The sequence below is a fragment of the Hypomesus transpacificus genome, unplaced genomic scaffold (assembly GCF_021917145.1).
Source record: "Hypomesus transpacificus isolate Combined female unplaced genomic scaffold, fHypTra1 scaffold_130, whole genome shotgun sequence".
Taxonomy (NCBI): Eukaryota; Metazoa; Chordata; class Actinopteri; order Osmeriformes; family Osmeridae; genus Hypomesus; species Hypomesus transpacificus.
In genome coordinates, this window is record NW_025813706.1 from 40665 (window position 1) to 65621 (window position 24957).

At 42.4% G+C, this 24957-nt stretch overlaps 1 protein-coding gene across 1 annotated transcript in view; it reads left to right on the forward strand.

Moving 5' to 3' along the window:
• The first annotated feature begins 8190 nt into the window (after positions 1-8190).
• The window catches only part of alcama (activated leukocyte cell adhesion molecule a), a 90282-nt gene continuing 73515 nt past the window's right edge, over positions 8191-24957 (forward strand). The window contains exon 1 of the mRNA XM_047050887.1: positions 8191-8479. Within this exon, the coding sequence (XP_046906843.1) occupies positions 8404-8479 (76 nt within the window). The 5' untranslated portion in view covers positions 8191-8403. The remainder of the gene's footprint in view (positions 8480-24957) is intronic.

Consider the following 24957-nt stretch of genomic DNA (forward strand, 5'->3'; position numbering starts at 1 on the left):
GAATTGATGTCGGAGACGATATTATGAGTTAAGACAAGTTTCTTAATATATGTTGTCAATACTGTCAATTAAAAGTCTCAACTTTTTACTTACGAAGAATTTGTTTGTGGGAGTGACGCAAGTTTTTTCAGGAAAGTATTACCTGTCCGGCTTGGCCGTTTGTGACAGGCAGATATGACGGTAGTAGCACTGTTAAGCTTCAATTTGAGCAGATTTCTAAAAAGCTTTGAAAAACGACATTAACTAGCTAGATTATGTAAACTTTAAGCTAAATGTACGTGCCTTTTTTGGCCAATTTGGTCGATTGTGGAAGAATCTCAAACGTTTTTTAGTTATCGAAAGGAGTACACAGCCATAACCCCCAAACTACAGTTTTGACTGTGAAATGCAGTGGCATTACTTGAACTTGAATCCAAATGTGTTGAAGTGATGGAGACCCGGCCATGCAAAGTCACTCCAAACATTTGGCTCGATTCCAGGTTCTGGCAAGAGTATTTAGCTCTAAACTGGTCAATATACACATCTGACCAAAGACCAGCTCAACCTTTGCCTGTAAACAGTGATTGTGACTGTCAGAGACCTTTAAATAGGCTGACCGAGTGAAAGTAGCCTGGCTAACGTAGGTTGCTTTCTCAGGAAAATGACAAATGAAATAGGCTTGTTTTGAAAGATCCTATATACTGGCTATCTTCACCAGACTCTTGTCTACAAAAAGCAGCCCTCCCTGACGTTTTAGGACTAGAATTTTGTGAATTACTTAAGCAATAAGCCTAAAGAGGTCGTGGTTTGCGCTGATTTTAGAACAGGTAAGGGGAGTTGTTAGGCACGACGCTAAGCGGAGTGCCGAAAACCCCCTTACTTGCTTACCTACCCCTTACCTACTTTCAGTTTGTTCTTGTATAATAGGCTACATGGTAGCCAACTTTAGGAGGACTATGTTTGTGTGATGTGTAGCCTAACTCAAGCATAAGCAAGGCAGCATTTCCATGTAACATTCAGTCATTTAATTTCAAACAAAGTGCCAAACAGTGAATTAAAATCTTCTGCCAGTCTCTGCTACAGGTCCTGTCTGTTGGCCCTGACAATGAAGCACAAAATAAGTTAGTGTCCTATCAACATAATTGCACGTGCGGAAGGGGCTATACAAGTCATAAAAAAATCACATCTAGAATAATATACTTCATTAAAAAAAGATTATGGGATTCTAGTTTTTTGTCACATAGCCATGTGAATGGTTGGATTTGGAAGCTGCAATCATGATTCATTCACCTGGCTTGTTTTGAATGGGCTGCTGCGGCGTGTTTGAGTGTGTCCGCTATAAGGAGCTCCACAGCCTTCTCTCCCAGTCCCGTCTTCGAATTCATCACAGCATCTGCTATTAGAAGTCATTAACTTATTGTTAGCACCAATTTGAGCGTTGAACGCTGCATGTAAGCCATAGTTCATGGCATCTCAAAACACCTACCACTCTCTTTCGGAACTACAGCACCTTAAGGCGCTCTTCAAGGTCTTGGAGTTCAGCCTGTGTTTAGGCCACCTGTAGGTCCATCACTGGCACCTCTTCAGTGTCTGTCCTGTAGTCGCCTGAATAGGAGAACCTCTCGTTGGTTCTCCTCCAATGTCTCCATCTTCCGGTGCATAACATGTAATGTGTCTGTCATTAAAGACCAGTAAAACAAGTTTACAAGAGTTGCATGATTGGCATACACTGTGGTTCGTCTAGATTAGCTGTAACATTGCTGTAGATAACAAATGTTACCTTGAATGGTTGTATACAAAGCATTAGTATGACAACATTTGTTGTTTTGACAAATATGTATCCCCGCCACGATCAGAACAACTTGTGTATACCTTACAATGAGTTGACAATGCTATTGAGAAGCTTTGAGTATTTTTTTGAGTGTCTTATATTTGCACTTGCCTGGCTGCCAGCTGTTTTCCTGGGCCCCCAATGGGTTCTCCTCCACCAGACCAGAGTTGACACCTAGGGGTATGGCATCTGGGGATTCAAAAGTTTAAAGTCATGCTTTAGCTTCAAAACATAGCCTTTGCCATGGCTCACACAATTACTGTATTGTCAATGTTATAAACGCCACTTAACCCCACTGCACATTTCCGATCACTACTTTATCAAATTCTCTGTCTCTCTCCCTCCAACCCCTCCTACCTCCCCTCCCCGCGTAACTTTCCGGCGCAACATCCGCTCCCTATCCCCCTCCCATTTCTCCTCTGTTGTAACATCCTCCCTCCCTCCCATTGACGAGTTCTTGTCCCACCCCACTAACACTGCCACCGACACCCTGTTAACCACGTTAACTGCATCACTTGACTCTCTCTGTCCCCTGTCAACCAGGCCTGCACGATCTTCTCCCTCCTGCCCGTGGCTTACGGATGTTATTCATGAAGAGCGGTCCACCCTTCGAGTAGCGGAGAGGAGATGGCGCAAGTCCAAAGACGGTCTGGACCTTGATAAGTATCACTCCCTCCTTAAATCCTTCTCTTCTCACATAACTGATGCTAAAACCCTCCACTTTCTTAACAAAATTAACTCTGCTTCAAACCCCCACAAACTTTTCTCTACCTTCTCCACCCTTCTTAACCCACCTCCCCCACCCCCCCCCCCCCCCCTCCACCCTGACAGCAGAGGACTTCTCCTCCTTCTTTGAGGAAAAAGTCTCCGACATTAGCAGTCGGTTCCCTAAACCCACCTTTCCTACCCCCTCAACTTTCATGACTGACCCAACTAAATGTCTAAACTCTTTCTCTCCCCTGTCCGAGTCAGAGCTCTCTGACCTCATTCTCTCTCATCGCCCCACCTCCTGCAGGTCGCCCCACCTCCTCCTCCATCTCCCCCTCTATCATAACTTTTCTGCTCCATGTCCTAAACTCCTCTCTTACCTCTGGCACCTTCCCCTCTGCCTTCAAACAGGCCAGAGTTACCCCTCTACTCAAAAAATCCTCACTTAACCCTGCTGTCCTCCAGAACTACAGGCCGGTATCAGTGCTACCCTTCTTTTCTAAAACAATTGAACGTGCTGTATCTAACCAACTGTCTAACTTTCTCTCTCAGAACAACCTGCTTGACCCCAACCAATCGGGCTTCAAGACCGGCCACTCCACAGAGACTGCCCTCCTTTCAGTCACCACTGCCCTCCAGTCTGCCAGAGCGGCTTCGAGGTCATCCGTCATCATTCTGCTGGACCTTTCTGCAGCGTTTGACACGGTTAACCACCAGATCCTGCTCTACAGACTTTCTGAGATGGGCATCACTGGCACTGCACTCCAGTGGATCTCATCCTACCTCTCGGGAAGATCCTACCAGGTCTCCTGGGGAGGCAAACTGTCAGACCACCAGCTCTCCACCGGTGTCCCACAGGGCTCCGTCCTTGGACCCCTCCTCTTCTCCCTGTACACCACCTCACTTGGACCAATCATCACCTCCCATGGCTTCTGCTACCACTGCTACGCCGACGACACCCAGCTGTACCTGTCGTTCCCCCCGACCGATCCGGGGATCTCAGCTAGGATTGAGGCCTGCCTCGCAGACATCTCCGCCTGGATGACCAAGCACCACCTCCAGCTGAACCTCGCCAAAACAGAACTTCTCATCATCCCGGCTAAACCCTCCATCTCCCACGATCTGTCAATCACCCTGGGATCTGCGACGGTGACCCCCTCATCCTCTGCCAGGAACCTTGGGGTTACCATGGATGACGAGCTCTCCCTCACGGCCCACATCGCCGCAGTCTCCCGGTCTTGTAGATTCACCCTCTACAACATCCGGAAGATCATGAGATACCTGTCAGAGCACTCCACCCAGCTGCTAGTCCAAGCACTGGTCCTCTCCAAGTTGGACTACTGCAACTCGCTGCTCGCTGGTCTCCCAGCATGTGCAACCCGCCCTCTTCAGAAGATTCAGAACGCAGCGGCCCGCCTGGTCTACAATCTACCCAGACGCTCCCATGTTACCCCGCTCCTCATCTCTCTCCACTGGCTACCCATCAACGCCCGTATCAGATTCAAGACCCTGGTACTGACCTTCCGAGCAGTGAACGGGACTGCACCCGTCTACATCAAGTCTCTCCTGCAACCTTACACCCCCACCCGTCACCTACGGTCTTCTTCAGACAACCGCCTGGTGGTCCCACCGCTCAAGACTGCCCGGTCCCAACACAAACTCTTCTCCTGCCTGGCCCCCCAATGGTGGAACCAGCTCCCCACCACCATCAGGGACACTGACTGTCTCCCCACCTTCAAGAAAAGGCTCAAGACGCACTTGTTCCGGGAGTACAACGGCACTTAAGAATGCTTGGCTGGACTTGTTAGTTAGTTTTCTCCAGGATCACAATGACTCCTATTGAGTGACTTGTTGCTCTTTTTAGGTTAGATATAATTAAGTTAAGTCTTGTACTCGCTGTGAAATATTTTACTGTTGATTGTTCTTCTACAGGTACAGTCCTGCACTTTTGTGGTTCATGTTGTTTAATTTGTAACTTGTATAACTGCATGCTCTTATGGGTCTTCCCTTTGGCACTTGTTTAGCTTTTCACAATGTATGCTTCATGTTTTGGCTACTTGCAATGTTTGGGACTATCCCGTTGTTATGATCAGTGACCTATGCTCTTTTGTAAGCTCTCTTGGAAGTCGCTTTGGATAAAAGCGTCTGCTAAATGAATAAATGTAAATGTAAATAAACGGCCATTCATTACTTTACCATAATTTCCTAGGGGACACAGTGCTAGGCCGTGTGACGGTGGTAGGATAATCTGTACAGAAATGAAAGTGGAATGTAGTTTAGCCTACGTACATGGTATTAGTATATTGATGTTAAAGGTGTAGCATCGCACATATGAGATCGTTCGAAGGCAGGGCCCCACAGCGTAGTGTCGCACATGTGTGATTCTGAACATTCCAACCGACAATTTTTCGATAGACAAAAACTATATGACAAACGCTATAGTATGGCTTCAAAATTTACAATGAGTATGCTAACAAGTAACACTAGCAAGTAGCAGCATTGGTACGAGTATTATGCTAGGTTGCTAGGTAAAGGAAGCTGATTAAAGCTACCTAGCTTCTGTTTTGGAAAATTAACTCTGGTGGAAGCGTCGGAAATATTTAGAACTCACGCACCCCTCTGAACGCTGTTGTTCATCCACGGTCACTTCGGGCCCTGGGTCGTAGAGGTGGGGTAATCTCTCTACCCACATATCCCAGACCTCTCGTATCGCCGCCAACTTGTCCGTGGCGCGTCTCGCCGCTCGCGTCCCACGGTCGTCAAATCGTATCGACGTTGAATAGCTCTGCTGCTTTGTGCGTCCCATAGACTGGCGGCCGCTTCGCCTCGGGACTTGTACACCCCTGCCAGGATTAGCAGCCCTATGTAGGCACGTACAGAGGCGTCCATGGCTTTCCACTCCTCTCCGCGTTTCAGATAGCCTTCCCGATTTGTCTCGTCCTAGATCACTCTTTTCGATTTGTGAGTAAAAACGCAGAGACGATGTTGTGACCGTGGGAAACGGCGTACGATGTGGGTCCTCTCACGGCGGTCACGTTGCAACAGCAGCCTCGGATTTCTCAGATACGCAACCGAACGCCATTCAATTTTGCCATCTTTCGACAAGAAAGTATCTCTGTCGATTTCAGGGGCTCGGTCGGCGGCGGCGGCTGCTGCTGCGTTGTCGTCGACTGCATTATACTCTGGCCCGTCTTCTTGTTCCGACACATGCTCCGCGTACTCTTGCCCGTCGTCTTTTTCTTTTTCTTCTTCTTCTTCTTCTTCCTGCACTTCTTCCGCACACTCTTCGCCGTCTTCTATTTCTGACACATCCTCGGTCTCCTCTTCGGACTCACTTTGCTCGATATTTGCAAACATCTGTTGTAGAATTTGCAGCGCACTGAAATCCCGAGCCATAGCTGCGTGACCCTAGACAACGGCTGTCCTGACCCCCAACGAATGTGTGTTAGTAGCACTTGCCTACAGCTCACGTGAATACATGGACAAATGATTGTCCCTAATTCGACCGCCAAAGAGCAATCGCGGATCGTCGAAGCATAAAGGCCGTCTTTGAGATATTGGCCTGCGGTTTCCCCGACGCCCGGCCGATTCTCCCGCCTAGAGGGATCGACGATTGTAAAGGCCCTGGTTGGACTATATGGTGGAAGAGAGGGATGTTTATATAAGCTATAAAATTATAAAAAGTGATTAAGATCAATAACTCATCAATCATATAATCCATAATCGTTGTTTCATTTTCATAATTACAATAGTGTGAAAATATTCCACTTCACGAGGCCTGCCATGCCATGCCAGGCGGGCATGCAGGCAGGCATGTCCCGCTGCGGTTTCCCCTGACGCCGCGGTTGGACTAAATAAAGGCGTGCCATGCCTCTGGGCGGGCGGGCGGGTATGTCCGCCTTCGGTTTCCCCGACGCCCGGCACCTTGGGATGAGCAATTCAGTGAGGGATCCCCTCCGGAGACAACCAGGTCCAACATTGGCAGACCGTTTACCAGGCAAATGTTGACAGTGTCGTGAAAGTTAACTTTCTACGTGAACTAGTTCAGTTCATAGTTCACAAATTTTAAAATGAACACAACATGAAATAAGTTCACAGTTCCAAAAAAAGAACTAGTCAGTTCTTTTTTCAATATGTTACGAGCTATAGTTTTTCTGAATTATTAGAACCACAGACAGCAATTATTTTAGTAGGTTAAAGCAAAAACTATGTGTCAGATTTCATCTACATATCCAATTTTTCATCCTTATCCAACCAGGATTTACATTCGCATTGAAGGGACAGCCTTCCCCCATTTGTTCTATCTGTCTGCAATACCGCCCTCGGCCTCTACGCAACTTCGGCGCTCCCATATGGAGCTAAATCAGGGCCAAATGTTTTGTTAATTCGAGAAAAAAAATCTTGATTCGAAAAACTAAAGCTTGACATTGAAAATGTACATTTTAGTCGAAAACTTGAAAAATTAAACCATGTATTCAAAGAAAAAATAAGTGTGCCAATTTTTTTTAAGGTTGAATAAAATGTTGATACAATTCTGGAATTATTTTGAATAAGTTATTAAATTTCATTTTTCACTTTCATATTTTCACAGTTTCACATTTCATGTTTTCAGATTCAAAAAGTTTTTTTTACGGCTTCAATAGAATTTTTTGAGTTTCAGGTAGTTTTTTTTCAGTTTCAGGTAGTTTTTTTTCAGTTTCATTTTTAATTTTTTTTTAAAGTTTCTTTTCTTTTTTTTCTTTTTTTTACTTTTGGCCCCGATTTTGCGTAGAGGTGTGGCTTCAACTCAGAGGCGGGAATTATGAGTGACAGCCTAACAAAGAGGCAGAAGACTCGGCAGTCTGCATGTTTTCTCATGCAATGTACTGAATATCTTTCCATTGTGGGAAAGATTAAACTTTTTTTTTTCTGTGACCCAGCAAAACTAGGGGGGTCTGGGGGCATGTTCCCCCAGAAGACATTTTTGAAAATATCCTTTTAAATAGTGTCCTCTAGTGGGTTTTAGGAAGAGAAATTAACAAATTTTGATTTAAAATATGAAGAATAATATATATTTTTAATGAAACCTTTGGGGGAGCTTTTAATGCTGGCATACTAAAAAATTGGTGTTACTTTGTAGATATTACAATACATTTGGCAATGATAACAATGCTGTTGGAATTTAAAAGTAGTGTATATGGTTTGGCAGGGGCATATTTTGAGTTCTGATATTGGGCTGGTTTTTGGGCTGGTTTTATCGACCATTGGGCTGGTTTTGGGCTGGTTTTGATTGGTCATTGGGCTGGTTTTGTCACACAGACCTGGCAACCCTGGATACGCCCATGGATTTCATGATGTCACATGCACACGAAAGTAAAAGTAGAAGTCATCCTTCTATTTTGATTTCCCCTTCAAACCACATGTATATTTAAGTTAGTTGGCTTAAAGTTATTGTAAGCAATACAAAGTGCTTGTCTGTAGGCTACGTGCACAAAACACCCAGAAACTGCTTAACTGAGGAAACACAAATGCACTGGCAGTGTAGCCAACGTTTAATTGCAAAGAAAATCTATATTTGACAAAGAACTGTGGCAACGTCTTGCCATATACATGCTGCACTGACATTAGTTATAGGTGGGGCAAAAAAGGAGGAGTTGCTCAGAGAAAGCCTGTCCCCTTCACTAGGCTGCTCGAAATTTTCCGTTCTTCAGTCAGTCTCCTGCTCAGTTCTCGCGCACTTCTCTGATATCACGCTCGACAATTTTCGGACTTTCCAAGAAGCTTAGAAATTGATAAAAACATCAGGGACATCACTATTACAACGCTGTTGCCAACCCACGCTACATTAGAACCTTTTCATAATTTATTGTAAAACCGATTACAGGTCATTTCGCCAGGATCCTGAAATGTTGATATATCCAAGGATGGACTCGACTGCTTGCCTTCTGGTCTCCCTCATCACTCTTGGGATGCATCTACAAGGTATGTAGCTAGACTGTACTAAGTTGTTAGCTCTAATGATGATTTATCAACGCTGTTCGCTTCGTAGTCATTTTAGAACAACAGGCTGCCTCGTCCTGTTTTGAATTATTTAAAACCAAACCTGATTATTTAAGAAAGTTCTGTCTAACAGTGACGCTAGGGACACTGTCTGTTGCCTAGGTTGATAAAAAAATGTTTTTACCTACCTCTCCCACTCAATTCATCGACAAGTTGCAACAGTTTTCTTTTGATTTGGGACGTGCTATGATCTTGATTAGAATGACTGCAGCTAGCTATACCTAAAATCCATAGGCTAAGGACGCAATGCATTATGAAGTGCGTCCACTTTGCTGAACGTTGTCAATGGCTCACAATACTGGCTGTGGTACAAATATATCTAGAAAATATACAATACAAATAACCTATAAAGATGCATGATCACTAGCCACGCATAAGTGAAAAATAATTCATATAGGGTGTGAGCACATGCTTTTACTCCGGTAATATATCCTAACCTATAGTTTAGCCAACTTTTTTTATTGATAGTCCATGGGACAATTATTTCCATATCCCATAGCTTAATGGGAATTAACATGTCTATAGCTGCCTTCCGGTATCACAACTCTTCCTCGGGCATCTTTCTCTCTCTCTATGCTATGGGGAAAAAACACGGTTTGAGGTAAAATCCATTGATTTTCCTGACACAATACAAGCATTCTTTTTAGTCGTAGAATAAGGTAATTACTGATCCTTCATTTGCTCATAAGCACAAACAGAGACTCATGGCCTGTCAGTCCTGGTTTGCATGTGAAATAGAAATGAGCACCTAAACGCACCGTTTTATTGAAAGTGGCTTGGCTGCCTGTTGAAAGGCAGTTGAAATTGAAAAGTATGCCTTTAACATTTCTATTAGTCACATATGGTATAACACGGTATCACAAGGTATCACCCGAGATTTAGTGGATAACTATACACTAATGTAATATATAGCCATCCCTTGTAATTGGCATAATCTGTAATTTCAGTCTCCTGTAGTTAAACAGACCTGCTCTTTGTTATGTGGCAGATAATAGCTTGAGACAGTGGGGTGGTGTCTGCAGTTAAATCCTGCATTTGATCTTATCTTGGGTGGTCATGGTCGCTGACCCCTGACAGATGGGTACCAGAGTTGTTTTGGTTTGATTCAAATCTGTTGAAATGCTCCACCCCTACTGTGAATTGTGGCCTGAAGTTTCATGTTAGCCTACAGAGAACATTTGTTGGGCTTTTCAATATTGAGATATGGGGGAGTTATAGTACAGTACCTACAAATCGTAATACCTCTGAAATATTATACAGTTGAAAAATAAAGAGTTAACAAGATGTTTCAGTAGAAACATGCTCTTAAACATTGTCACATTGCTCTTCTTTAAATGTTATTGAAATAAAACAGTTTAGTCCCCTAAGTTGCTAGTGTTGTGTTCTAATAGTAGTATCAGGCTGTTCGTCTGCTTTGAATGTCTTTAACCTCAGGACTAATGGGTGCTTATTATACTATCTACCTCTGTCCAGACATGTAAAATAAATAATTTTCTGGATGGGAAATACCTGTAATTTCTTTTCATAGTGGGATGGTAAGGGAGTTCGACATCAATCATAGAAGCACCTCACATGTCTTTTTGCTGTGTATGCAACCTCAAAAGGCCAGTTACCTTCAACTCCCACCACCTTTGAGGTTCACTTTAGGAAAGGTCACTGTCCTTTTGATCCAGTGTTGAAATCTTTCTGTCAGGGCCTGAAGATTTATCATCCTCACCCGCTATGAACAAAGGCGTTCCACTTGTCTAAAATGTCATTTCTGTATGGGGTATAGCCTATTAGAATAAAAAATGATTGCATTGCATTGTAAAGATGGACTAATAAAACAATAGGTTTATCTTATCTTGTTGTGTGATAAAATGTTGACAGAGTTGGTGGAAAAGAGCCCTTTAATACATTCCTTTCACCTCTCACTCTCATGCAAATGCAAACGTGGTTGTTATCCGACCAGTGGATAGTCTTTCTCAGCCACGGTGACTAATACAGAGGCCTCTCTCTATTACCCACTTCTCATGTTGGACAGTGTCCCTGCCCTGGCCTTTTTCAATGTACTGAATATCTCAGCAATACAGATGAACACCACTTATGAACAAACCAAGTGATACCTGGAAAGGAAGGGGAATTACAATGAAATCACTTGTAAACAGAGAGGTAACCCCCCCATCCCCACCCACACAGAGAAGCATTCCTGAAACTGAATATGACTCACCTGCTGCAGTGTACTTTGGTCTATGGTAGCAACATACAGGGCTCATTCACATGGGGTGATGTCATGGCTAAAAGTCATAGACTGCCCAGCAAAGTGTGACTTTCAAGTCAGACCAGGAAATTAAACAGTCTGTTTGCTCCAGGCTCTTGGGGATAGCTTTTTTAACATGCAGACAAGTCCACCATGCCAAGGAGGCTCTCCTTTTATCATGCCAATGTATATAGGTTTGTGTTGTGAATTGCTTATGGGCAGGAAGGGACAGGTGTGTCAGACTTGTCACTCACAATTATATTCTAAACTAGAAAGTTGAATTCATTCAGATTTCAAAGAGTAGGCTATGCCATTTTTCATTTTGCACATCCAAACCAATTTTAGACAGACCGTTCAAGGAGAATAGTGAAGTATTTACAGTGAAAGCCTATTCCTAATGCAGTGTCAAGCTCACAAACAGGGTCAATTTAGTCTGTAAACGAGAAACCCGCAAGTGCACGAATAATTTGACACAGCCATGGTGTAATGGCAGGAACTTTAATCCAGTCAAAGCCAAGTGATTTTGCCAGAGCAACATGGTCATTTGGGTGGCCCTGTGAGGTAATTCCTGTGTTCATAAGACACAATCAGCCAATTACAATGACTACTGATGCAGTCACTAACTGGCTAACCTGTGTGCTTGGTGTGGGGAGTGGAGGGGTGGGGGGTGTAAAGGCTGGCAGGTGGTAGTGGTGGGGGCCCTCAAAATCTTTTACATAAATTGTTTCATCCATATGACATGAGAGAGACACCTAACTTAATTTTTTCTTCACTCATCTTTCCTTCTCATCCTCATCCAGCAATACAACCCCCTGCCCCCCACCTCATCTGCTAATGGACTCATCTTAGCTCTGGGACCAGTTTTCCGAATTGCCATGACTTCTGGAAAATTGTATTCATTAAAACGAAACAGATTTGATCCATTCCACTGACTTTCTGTGCAAACCCCCAGAAGTGGGGGAGGCCCCAACAACATAAAAAGTGGACGTGCAAACACTGTGGGTTGTAGGGATGTCACGAGAACCGATACTTACGGTACCTTCCGATGCTAAAATAACAAAACCCATTTTTTTGAAGCACCGTAAGCACCGTGAGCGCCGATGCCAGATATTAGCATCGGTGCTGCGCCTTCAGGAGTGTACTTCCAGTCGACGTTTACATTCAGAAAAACAAGATACCAACTGCTGCTTTAGTGATCACCCCGCTTCGACTTGTTGACAAGAAAGGCAAAAAAAGTAGTTTGCGTTTGAGGCAGATGACCGTGGCGTTATAATGAATCCGCAGAGGCCATTATGCAAAAAATGCTACCGCAGTCTTCAGACCAAGGGGGAATACTTCCAATTTAGCTAAGCACCTGAAAGATCGTCGTCTGGATTTGTTTAAAGATTTCAAGGCGAGTTCTGATTCAGTTCCAGAAGAGGCGCAGCACCGATGCTAACATCTGGCATCATACAAAATAAATCAATGTTTGTTGAAGTCGCTGCGAAATTCTGAATACATCCAAAGAATGCTCTTTTTCTGTTTGTTTAATCTGTCATACTAAAATACACGTTACATGATGTTTGAGATGGTGGGCACTTGTGTTACAATGGCTTATGTACATAGTTTAGGTTAGCTGTAGTTTTAACGTTAGCCCATAGCTTAGAAGGTAAACTCATGTCATGTTCATCTTGTTAGCTGAATGGCTTAATTGCACTTTATTATGTTGTGCTATGCTCTATTGCACATGTTTTGTATGTCTTTGTAGGACATTTTGCTATTTTTCAAATATTTTAAAGAAGTTCATGGTTCAAGTAGCCTACATGGAATCTTAGACAATCCTCTTTTTTTTACCATGGTATCGAAATTGGCATAGAGAATCGTGTTATTTTAATGGTATTGGCACCGACTACTGAATTTTTGGTATCGTGACACCCCTAGTGGGTAGTACTTGTAGATCACAGCTTGATAAAGCCTTGTCTGGATGACAAGTCACCATTATATAGTCAAAGGTTTGCATTTGTAAAGTTGCAACGTTGTTCCTACGTGGCTACACCAAGCTTGGAAATTCTGCCTTGCGGACGCGGAGTGGACTCAACAGAGTTCTAATCCATTGTAAGCAATGAGATTTTTTATTATTATATATTTTGCTGTAAATAATGAAGGAAGCAATAAATCCGATTATTTCCCAAACCCTCGAGATCTGTTTCCATGGAGATTCAACGTTTTTGACGATTTTAACGTTGCTTTTCTATTTGAAGATACAACAGTAATAGTAAGTAGATAGATTCAAGTGTTAAATAGTAAGGAAGATAGTTGACAGTGTTTATAGAATTAATAAACAAAGACAGCTAAACTGATTCACCTTCAGCGCGTCCAGTGTAGCCGGCTAAATAAAAGATCCGCTCCGTAAACGTTCTATTTCCGCACAGCAACATTTCCGCGCTTGGTGTAGCTGTAGGGTTAGAGTCAGCTCATTCGCGAACGACCCATCACTAGTTCGAATGTCGATATCAAGAAGAGCAGTGGGAAAATACAAGTTGTGAAAAGAGATCGCGTCTGTGTCTAATTGTCCACACGACCATATACAATTATATCTAAAACAAACCTACAAAGAGCTCGGTTACACTACCGAGGTTGAATTAGCCAATGTTGTTAGCGATGCTAGCATTAGCTTGCTCATGTGTTGAGCATTAAATTAGCTGCAAGGTCTGTAGAGATATTGGGACAAAGCCTCTTTTTTGTTCTAAAACCGGGCTACAAGCCGCTTCGAAAGATAAGCCGCACAACCACAAGAAAACTATAAAATCGGGGTACAGGCCGGGGTACAAGCTGCTCTTAAAGATACATTTTCTTCTTAGGAGTACTTCTCTTTCGACAGCCTGAGAACCGGCTCTGAACCAGGGAAAGTGTTTCGCAACGGGCACCACTTCGAAGCTGGGCTAGTGTGGGAACCAAGTAAGAACCGCTTGGGGCGGGGTTACCGTGACCAACAAGACAAACATTATTCTTTGACCGCCATTGCTCTAAGAATTGTGACTCTAAGTTACAATTCATATTTCAGCTAAACGGTAAATCAGCATCTGAATTCAAATGTAACGAGAAGTGGGCAGTGTAGAACTGCTGAAAACGTTCTTATTTTATTGATGAAACTGCTAATTTGTAAATTTGCTCTGACCTTTCGATAAGCTAGCCAGCAGCGCAGTGCAGTGCAGACACTAGTTGCTGCATTTTATCATAATCCTATCAAATGAGTGAAATGAAAAACACAAATGTTATGAGCTATTGAGCCTAAATTTAACACAAATTTATGCACAAGCACTATACAGCAAAAGTTTATAAAATGATGCGCTGATAATGCCAGTGTTGTCACACTGCGAGTCCAGGGTATTTCGCAATAGCCAAGAAAACTCTGCATCTCAACCTCGCGTTCTTATCATTCTTCGAATTGATAAACAGCCTTTAGACGGGCTCTGCTTTGTGTTTGGCGTTGCTGTGTCAGGGTTTTTCCTGGGTCAAAATGGGTCTTCGGTGCTCCCAAAAAAAAAACATATATATTCTTTTTTTTTCTTTTTTCTAATCAATGTATTTATTCCCAAGTGTTTTGCCCCCCCCCCCCTGCCACACACACACACATACACATATTTTCGTCCTATTTCCCCTAAAGCAATAAAGTTATAAAGTATGTTTTGAATGGCATATATGCTGCCAATTAATAATTGACTTAACAACTTATTGTAAATGGTCAGTAGCCTAGCCTATCGATTAAGGTAGGCCACTCTGAAGCATGTACACTGCCTGCTTTCATTTGATCTTGATAGGCTAAGCATTCTGTTGCAAATATTAACACTATACCCACTTTTTATTAATTAAAACTACTTCAGGATAATAATGCACCTAAAATACAAACTTGAAAAAGGGCAGCAATCGCTATCAAATCAACAGACATGTGCAATTTAGCTAGCAGGGGAAGAATACAAACAACGAAAATCACCAGTTAACTTGATTTAAATTAGCAAGAACTATAGACTTATACAATAACGATCTTAAGAACAGACAACATAAGTTATACGTTCTCAAGAACGCACACGCGCAATCTCAACTGCGGTGTGAAGCGCGTGTCCGTGCTATTCTCCGATATGCACTCACTGCTGATATACAGACTAAACTTTTGTACAGCCTGATTTTTCATTGGTGCTTGGGAAAACGGCTTAGTCGCACGCCAAAATGTTCTCTATGTAGGAAAAACCCTGTGTGTTAGCGTTGCTGGGATAGATGAGACGTATACAGTGACGTAATGGTGGCCCCTCAGGAGTTGGTGCCCTACGCACAGCGCGTAATGCGCATTATGGGAGCGGCGGCACTGGCTACTAGACTACACAAACACTGTTTTTGACGTGATTTGACTTAACATTTTGATCGAACGAGTTGCAATAAAGTACTCACATTAAGGAAAGTTAGGACTGCGTACATAACGTGATATTTGACATTGTCCAGGGCCTCTTAGATGTCATGTGCCCCTGTGCAAGTGCCCAGTTGCCCTAATGGTTAATCCGGCCCTGTTTACTTTGGTGGAAAGGGGTATGTGTGAAGGCTCTACTTCCTCAATCACCCCCAGCTGGCTCCATTAGCCACTGTAGGTGTCGGGAACAGACACAGAAATAGGCCAGTGAAAATTGGGATAGTTTGGGGCTAGTTTGTGCGATAGACTAATGCGATAAGACTACCGTATTTTCCAGACTATAAGTCACACTTTTTTTCACAGTTTGGTTGGTCCTGGGACTTATAGTCAGGTGCGACTTATATATCAAATTCTATATAATTGAACATGTTTTTTAATGTTCATTCATATTGACTGACATGAATCAACGAGTTTAACGGATTCAGAGATGTGGAATGAGATTGGGAGCTTGGTGAACTAGCTTACTGGTATGTACCCGGCTTGTTGGACTCGGTAGCTTGTTATGTTAATTTAGCCAATAGGGGTTATGCGGAGCGCTCAGCGTTCGAACCGGAAAACAGATGTAATTGTTTCCGCTTCTCACTTCTGTACACATCTGCAGCGCTAGGTGATCCAAATAACTTGTATTGACAGGGAAGTTCAAGGAATTTATAAGTTGTATTACACTCTACATTAGGGTAAGTGTGACAGGAATAAAGTGATGAGTTCATATAACGTTATAAAAGCCTAACGTTAGACCGTTTCCCAGGAGGTAGCACTAACACCAGCTCTACACATTAACTACAACGTTACAGTAGGCTACATAGCTACACAACTAGTGCTAAGTTATCAATGAAATATATGAATTCAGCTAATTAATTTAAGAAGCTCATTTTAATTTAGTGTCATATCCATATCATTATTCTGGTTTCTATAGCTAGGACCTATCGTTCCTAGAAGGAATTACGTTTTACTAGGCCAATTTTTTTTTTTAAGTTAGCAGGTGTATAAGATTACGCTACGACAAAATTGACCTGTAAATAAATACTGTCACACTGGTAGTTGTTGCAGTTGATTGCCAAACACTGCATTCTTTGAGTCCACTTGGACTTCTACAGGTACAGTCTTCGTTTGACTGTTTTAATCGTCTGCGAGCAAAAAAAAGAGGCTACTCCCCAGGGTACTCGGGGCTCTGGAAGTCCGTTTGGCACTGTTTGGCGTCCGTTTGCAAACTGTGTATATGGGAAATTGTAACTAGAGAGGGTACAATTTCCCCAGAAATTGTACCCTCTCTAGTTACAATTTCCCAATCTTTCTGGGGAAATTGTAGGGTGTGCTTGCTTGCAGGTGGGTCCGTTTTCCCATCTAGTGATATTTTTAAGCATTTAGCATAATTTAGCACAATAATCATGTTGCATAATTCATTAAGAACACTTTGAAACAAGAAACCCCCTTGAAACAAGCTACTGTAACAACATTGTCACTGGCAGTATTTCAGATGGAATTGCGATTCAAATAGAAGCTACCCTCTGTTAACTGAAAATAAGCCCCCCAAAACGTAAATAAGTTCGATATTAATTTAAGGGGACATGGCTAATTCAAAAGCAGTTTGCTAGAGGCAAGCTAGCTGCTGTTGCTATCCACACTTCACTGATTGTTTGAAAGCACCGGAAATGAGAACGTTTCTTTTGTAATGGATAATGTATAGAACGCCGGTCATTATTGGGAAAATAAGCCCCTTCAGGGCGAAACAAAACGCCTTCGCTTCGCGTCGGGGTGCTGTTCGCCCTGTCGGGGCTTATTTTCCCAATAATGACCGGCGTTCTGTACATTATCCCACTTATTACACGGCTGCTTGCCAACAAAAATAACTTAACACAGTGTGTCTTTTTACAATGTATTTGTTACCATTCGTGTTGTTGATTAGCAGAGAAATAGTTCGCCAAAGACGTTGAACTTTATAGACTTTGAACATTCTTTAGGCTTCAAATCAGCTGACGTCGCTAAGCAACAGAGTACGCTGGGGTTGAAAAGTTACCGGACTACTTGCGGAGTGCTACGAAAGACGTGAATCCGAGGCAAAAAAGCCACTTCCCTTGACAGCTGTCAAATATGCATAGCAACAGTGTTGTGCACGTTCATACCTCTCATGAACTCGTTCAAAGTTCAGTTCATACAAGTCAATATGAATCGTTCAAGTTCATAGATCACCATTTAAATTCTGACCGCGTTCATAGGTCAGTTCATTTCATAGTTTTAATGCGGAAATTGCAAATTAAAGACTTAACTTGTTTTTTAACACATAGGGTGACCAGACGTCCTCTTTTACCCGGACATGTCCTCTTTTCAAGATAAAAAAAATGCGTCCGGCACAGATTCCAAAAACGTCTGGGATTTCGTCTCCTTGGATGTTTGTGTTTCTTTGGGTCTTGGCCACCGTACGATAGACATATATACTTGTCTTTAACAAACTATTAATTACGCCCTTACAAGTTTAGACAAGTTTACGTTCTCCCTTACGTTCCACCTTCTTGCGCGAGCAAGTGTCGCCAGATGCACGATCATTATCCTCCAAATTCGATAATTTTTAGCCTTTGGTAGCTACGATACTTTTCACGATGCATTTCCAATCTGGCAACACTGAGCACCTTACCGCCTCCACAAGTTGCATTGTTTACAACAGTACATGACATCTGCAGCCATGCCGAAACGTAAATGTGTCTTTATTTTCTTATTTTAATATGTGGCTATATAAATAATGTAGCCTATTATTTGTTATATTTATTGCTTTAATATATGGACAAGCCACATAAACAACCACTGAAAGCCACAGAAGCACTGGACTAAATGGCACAAAAAAGATTTGTTTACATTAGTATTTTGCAATTGTGTTAAGGTATAAAAAAAATAAAAATCATATAGCCTGTCATTTGTGTCATTTCATTTGTGACATTTATGCATTCACATGGTCATGGTGCATAGATCGTGAGTTCTAAATATTTCCGACGCTCCCAACAGAGTTAAATTTCCTGAACGGAACATAGCCAGCTTGAGTTGGCTTCCGTTACCTAGCAACCTAGCGTTGCCTGTTTGGTCTACATGTGTGTGGAATGAATCATGGGTAATGGAGTGCTAACTCGAGTAAGTTAGTTTAGGTTAATCTACATAGCAAACATTTTACGGGCACTGAGCAACTACATGGTGCAAGCATTCGTTTTAGACGGCGTCAGTCCTTAAGAGAAGGAAAACATTCCGTAACGCTAGTTGTAGTAGTAGTAGACCTCCGATAATGTGAACATGTTCACCGTTCAATTCATTATTTGTCATTAAGTTTCGTTCAGTTCATCGTTCTCATAAAAATGAACGTGTTCAATGAACGCGTCCATGCACAACACCACATAGCAACGGTCAAATATGAGAAAATTGTTCACCGCAGAACGTTGGGAAGCCCCATTCAAGTGAATGGAGCATTCTACAGTATTAAGAACAGCCGTGTAATAAGACATGATAAAGTTTAGCCATAGCTGTGGCATTGAAGACAGTACTGTTGCCTAGACAGTACTACTATACACTGCCAGCGGGCGAGCCGAGTCTGTGACTCAGAGGCTAACGTCAAAACAAGACGCGGTCTCAATCAAATTCCAAGTTTTACACATATGCTGACCCGCTGGCTGTCTTCACAATTGCCATATCTTTAAAACACTGCTCTCCATTTGGATGTAGAATTGACCCTGGCACGAAATTAAGAAAATACTCATCAGACGCAGATCGACAACACTATTGTCGACGAGTGTAAACAGTCATTGACAACACTGTTGTAGGGCTGTTTTGGCAGCCCCTTTGTCACTGGTCACCCAGACACTCGTCTGGGACAGTCGTTGATTTACATGAATGCTAAAATGACAATCACACCTTAATGACACACCTCTGGAGAGGTGGTCTCAACAGTTGAAGAGGAAGGTGGACAGAGGAAAACTCTGAAATTATTATTAAAAGTTGTGTTCTTGAAAATAAGGTTCTAAACAGCTTTTAATGTCATGTTTGATATGCTTTTGTTTCTTACTTTATGTATTACATGAACGACTGTCCCAGACGAGTGTCTGGGTGACCAGTGACAAAGGGGCTGCCAAAACAGCCCTACACTGTTGTCTATGGTTGTTGCTGCCGCAATCGTCAATGGAGGCTGACGGGGCTCTCACGTAGCAAACAAATCAACGTTTTTACAGCAACCTACATTAAAATCTCACCACTTGGCTGTCTTCACAATAGTCATATCGTCATAACATCCCTCTCAGTTTTTTCGTGTAAAATTGAACTATAAAATTAGCTACTAAAAATACTACTATGACGCTTTCTGGCATGGCTGCCGCCTAAAAGACTAGGTGGTCTCACGGGCGACCCAGACTCGCTCAAATTACAAAGACTTTGACGACCTAAATCAAACATCTGAGATTGCAGTTCCACTCTAAATCGCTTTCTCAACAAAGCCAAATGGTTGGGACTTTTTGGGGTGTTATTTTTCACTCGTAATCCAAGCTCCAATTTGTGTGCTAGAACGTCTCTATCACGTTGTATCCATGCGCCGTTGCTAACGTGTGTTGACATGGTGACGTAGCTAGCACAGATTACCCTTTGTCGACTAAAGGCACTTTGTCGTCACAAAAACGTTGTAACCTCCTAAACTGTGCAATGGAACGTAAATCCGAATAGAAGCAACGCAATTGCTACCAAGACGAAACTTTTGACACCACCGTTGTCTATGTGGTCCAAATATTGACTGAGCCTTAGGGGTGCGAAAATAAACAATAATAAATAAATAATAAATATATATGTGAGATAACAATGGTTTGTGCTCGCCGAGGCACACACACCCAATTAAGGGTAGCTCCTTTAAACACCGGCTATGGTAGGTGGCCTTTACTACGCTGTGTTTACCTTAAAAGCGGCCGGCCGGATGTAGTTACATCTGTTTTGTAGAACCCGGAAGAATGTTGCGCATAACCCCTATTCAACGTCCCAGGTATGTTCTTTATGTTATTGTGTAGCTGAATAATTGTTAATGTATTGTGTTACATTAACCAGTGACATGCAGTCTGGGTAGGCAAGGTAGGCACTGCCTACCCTTCCAAAATGCAAACGTAACATTTTTAATTAAATAATTTTATTTAATAAACTTGTATTTGTATTTTTACTGTTTATTCTTGTGATTTATATATGCAATATGTGTGTTATTCCATTTGTTTAGACGTTACGATGATAAATGTAGCACTTACGCATAATCAAATACAATTATTATTTTTTGAATAAGCAGAGAAAAACTCATGTTGCGCATGCGCACTTTGTTCCTGTATTCTTCAACATGTACATTTAAAAGCTCAACTCTGCTGTGCCTTTGCACGTAAATATGTTTATGCCAGTGTAGCAGTGAAATGTTGTTCCTCTAGATTACACACTGGATTGTACACAAGGACCAGGTCAAGTAGGTCAAATGGGGAGGGGGAGGTTGATTATTTGATGTCAAGGTCAAAAATTCAATGTGTTTTAGTTTTTTAAGTACATTACAGATGTACATCCAATTGTTGGTGTACAGACATTTTAACACATTTATGTTTCTTATATTCTAGTGAAATAATTGGACTAATACTCGACCTACGGTCTCGGTTCACAAACGTTTTAACAAATCTCGGTTTACAAAGGCGTTTGCAGACCTGTCGAGGAATAAACATTTGCTGTTTATGTCTTGGTAAAAATGTATATTTGCATGGCCGCGGGAACTAAGGGTGCTGAGGGTGCTGCAGCACCCCTTAACAGCACGAGCATTTAAATAGATATGACTTAAAAATCCACCACCGTGGCACAGCTCCGCAGTAGCGGACTGGCCATCGGGAGCACCGGGAGAAGAATAATGATGGAAAACTAGGCTTAGAAACGTAGGGTGGGGCTGAAAAATTAAGAGACAAGAAATCACCTTTACTTGACAAGGTTTTACCAATTGAAAAACGGTTATGTTTATTTTACATAAAGCTCAACTATTTTGCGCTCAAATAAAGGCCATGCACGCTCGAATTAAGGATAGAACTCTCAAACTTGCATCACATCGAACACTGAATATGCTTGCATTAGCAGGGCAGCTGTGGTGGCGTATATGGGGGCCAGTTCTGGTGGGCCGGTCTGGATCAAAGTCCGGGGCCTATTTTTACTCCCAGTACGTCCCTGCCGCCCCGCAACATTAAGGCCCCCCCCCCAGCAACCCCTTGATAAAATATGTTCCCGCGGCTATATATGTTTGTCAAAAAGGTATTTGTGTTTTGGTTTGACCCATCGCGCGTTCTGTGTTCTCGCAGTTAGATTGTTCTTTTTGACCTGACCTCCAGCTAGCGAGGTACGTTGTCTTCGGGTCTGAAAATTGTTAGAAAACTGTGGTGAAATGTCGGGTTCATGTTTTGTAACCAAGTCAATAAGTAAAATGCATAGTAATATGTAATAATTAGTGTAAATATTAGAGCTCGTTAACTAGCATGCCTGTTATGACTTGTGGGGACGGCGGTTGATGAGGTTCCCATGTGCTCGCTCAGGGGGCCAAGAGCTTGGAGCGAGGTACATGGAAGAGCTAATTGTACTGTCTCTTCGTGTATTGGTATGTCTTTTGTTATTGTCCAAATTGTGTGTTTTATTGGATTGTGTGGTGTGCTGTTGTGCGCTGAATGTGTGTGCACAGCATCTGACCTTTTTGATGCATTTGTCTGTTCTATTACTTCTTTTGCCTTTTGACCTGGCCTCCAGCTAGCGAGGGGGCCGAGAGCTAGGAGCAAGGTACACGGAAGAGCTAATGGTACTGTCTCTTCGTGTATAGGGGAAAATAACGTTTCCTGCAGATCGACCATTGTGGCAGTGTCTTCAATCAAATTACACAACGGAGAGTGAAGCACACTACACCAGTAATCACCTACGTTACGTATCAAACATGGAGCAATTAAAATCAAGATATTACTGGACATTTGCGCAGCTAACGTCATTACACCAGCTACATTGTAAGGGTGCGTTCACACTGCAGCGACGTGAGCGACGCTACAACATGCTTTCCATTCATTTTCAATGGAGCCAGGCGAATCGCTTGCGTGGTGCATTGTGGGTAGCAAAGCGACGCGATCCAAGCGATTCAAGTTTAGATTTTCTCTCAACTTTATGCAAATGAGGAGACATTTTCGCTAGCGATGACCAATCGGAGTGTTTTCTTGTTTCTCGTAAAGTGGCAACCATGGTAAACATTTCTAGCTTTCAGTTTCATTTGAAAAAAAAAATATTACCAGGGTGGAGGGACAGAAGTTGTGGACATGAAAGTGCACAACCCAGGGTGCAGGTTAACAGAACCAATTTCCATTTGTGGTCACATTTCTGCAATACTTGTTGTTCCACAACACTCAATAGGCTCTGTCCAGTCTGTCGGCTAACATAAAATCTCCTTTAGGTGAATAGTTTCTTGTTTGATGTGAGCAAAATTAAATGATGTCTGGCCACTGTGAGCATTTAATTCAAAGACAAACCATGTACAAATCTCCTTTAGTTCACAACACCACTAAGTATTCAGGCTGTACCTATGCAGCTGGTGTCTGTTGTTAGTGTTGCAGCTTAAACAACCACAGAAACTGTAGTAACTGACTCCCCCTCAGTATTTGAGACGTTGATTCTGAATAATCCTTTGTCAGCCGAGGAGTCCACATGCTTTCAACAGATTCTTTAGACTTTTGCTGCCTTTCCTGTACTAATACGCTCCCGTATTAGTACAGGGTCGATCTGAGACAACACAGTGGTGAAACCCAGGGCGATTCTAGGATCAGACCTTTAGGGGTGCTCAGCCCCCAATGAGAATGTGACGTGAATAATACAGTGCTTCGCAAATCTGCTAAACCCCCTTGCTAATATAAATCCCCAATTTCACTGGATAACAATTAACACATTTATGTATAATTATGCAAAATATTGAATGAATGAAAAAACTAAGGATGTCCCTTCATGCATCAAATGATAATTTCCCTTCACTGTGCATCAAATGATAATAAACGATAATTTAAGTTTTTTTGAATTATTTTTAGGGGTGCTGACATGAAATTTTGGGGTGCTTGAACACCCCTAAAAGGGTCTAAAATCGCCACTGGTGAAACCTGAGCCTGGTCTTCAGGACTGGTGGAGCTGCTGCTAATTTGTTGCATGAAAAGATCCATCGTCCTCCTCAGCTGTGGACCCTGAAAGCTGCTGCCTGCTTTAATAAGTCAGCCAGACAAGGTTCACCCACTGTTTAGAGATATAATGACTAACAGGGGCCCCAGAAAGGAAAAGGGGTTGAAGGGGTGAAATGTGGGCTACCCCATAGATAATAGGAGGCTCCTACTTTTCGAGGGAGGAGTTTTTTTTCAGGTGTGTAAAAAAAATACAAAATAAATGTAGCTTTCCCATGAACATCAGTTACATGAAGATCTTTCAGTTTAACATTTATTAGAGGTTGCATCATTGTTGGTAGGTGGCATCAGAACTCTCTAGAATTTTAAACCAAAGGCCCTATTCAATCAGACCTGATATCCAACAAGATCGATTAAGCTATTCTTTATGCTCTGATAGAGCACAAAATTGGATTCATGTATTGAACCGTGAAAGGGAAAACAGATTAAACTAATAAGAATACAAATTCAGAGGTGTAGTGCTTCCTTTCTGTAAATAAAAATATAAACATGACTATGAGATTAGTGCAACAAATGTCGGAACATGTTTCCTATGAGAACTGAAACTATGTTATGTTGGCACTTCTTACACGTAATCTAGTCTAGGCCTGAATTGGACCATTGGTGTTTAGTTTTGCTAGGCATCAATAAGCCAGAACCCACATAGAATCCAGTCTTCGGCCCCCAAGGTTAACACAGGCCCCGCACACCCCGCTGCCTGGCCTCATTCTCTCTGTTGTGCAGCACTACTCAGCAGACAGACAAATTAGTAGCATCAGGATTGTGAATGGGGTTTAATTTCCATGTCTGCCTCACCCTATTCTACAGCAGTGCTCTCTCAACCACGCCCCATTCTTCCATACATATATTATGAAAATAGAATGAGAGTGCATGTCCCTATGCAAATGCTTGCTCAAACTAAAGTAACCTTGTAAACAAGGGAGAAGGTGCATTTATTATATGGGAGCACAATTCTGCCTTTCACAGCTTGATTTACTCTGTGCTAGTAAAACAGAGTGGAGGACAAGGGGGAGGAGTAGGAGGACAACACTAAATTGTGTTGCGGATAACATCTGACCTGGCTTCATTGGTATTATGTTGTGTGATAAGCCACACGGGGGAAAGATTAACTGACAGAGATTGATCTTCCCTGCTTGTAGACTAGACACCTTTTATTCAGGGAGAAATAGAGACAGATGTGTCGTTCCCTCACAGGCAGTCCTCCCTCCAGTTCAATTGAAATGCCTTTCAACACTGCCAGTTTATATGAACTACCTTTTTGTCAGTTTATGGAATGGTATAATCTAACTGTGATATGGCACTGGGAAGTTACACGGGACATGTTGACTTAGCCTTTTTCCTCAATGGCATTCGATTCTGTGTTTCATTAGAAATCAATAGGTTCAAAAAATTGAGGTACTTTTATTTCTTTCAGGGAAACTTAAAAATTGTTTCATGAAGTATGGGAAAGAGCTGACATTGTTGAGAGCTTAAGTTCCCATTTCTCTACCCGACTTCTAGACAG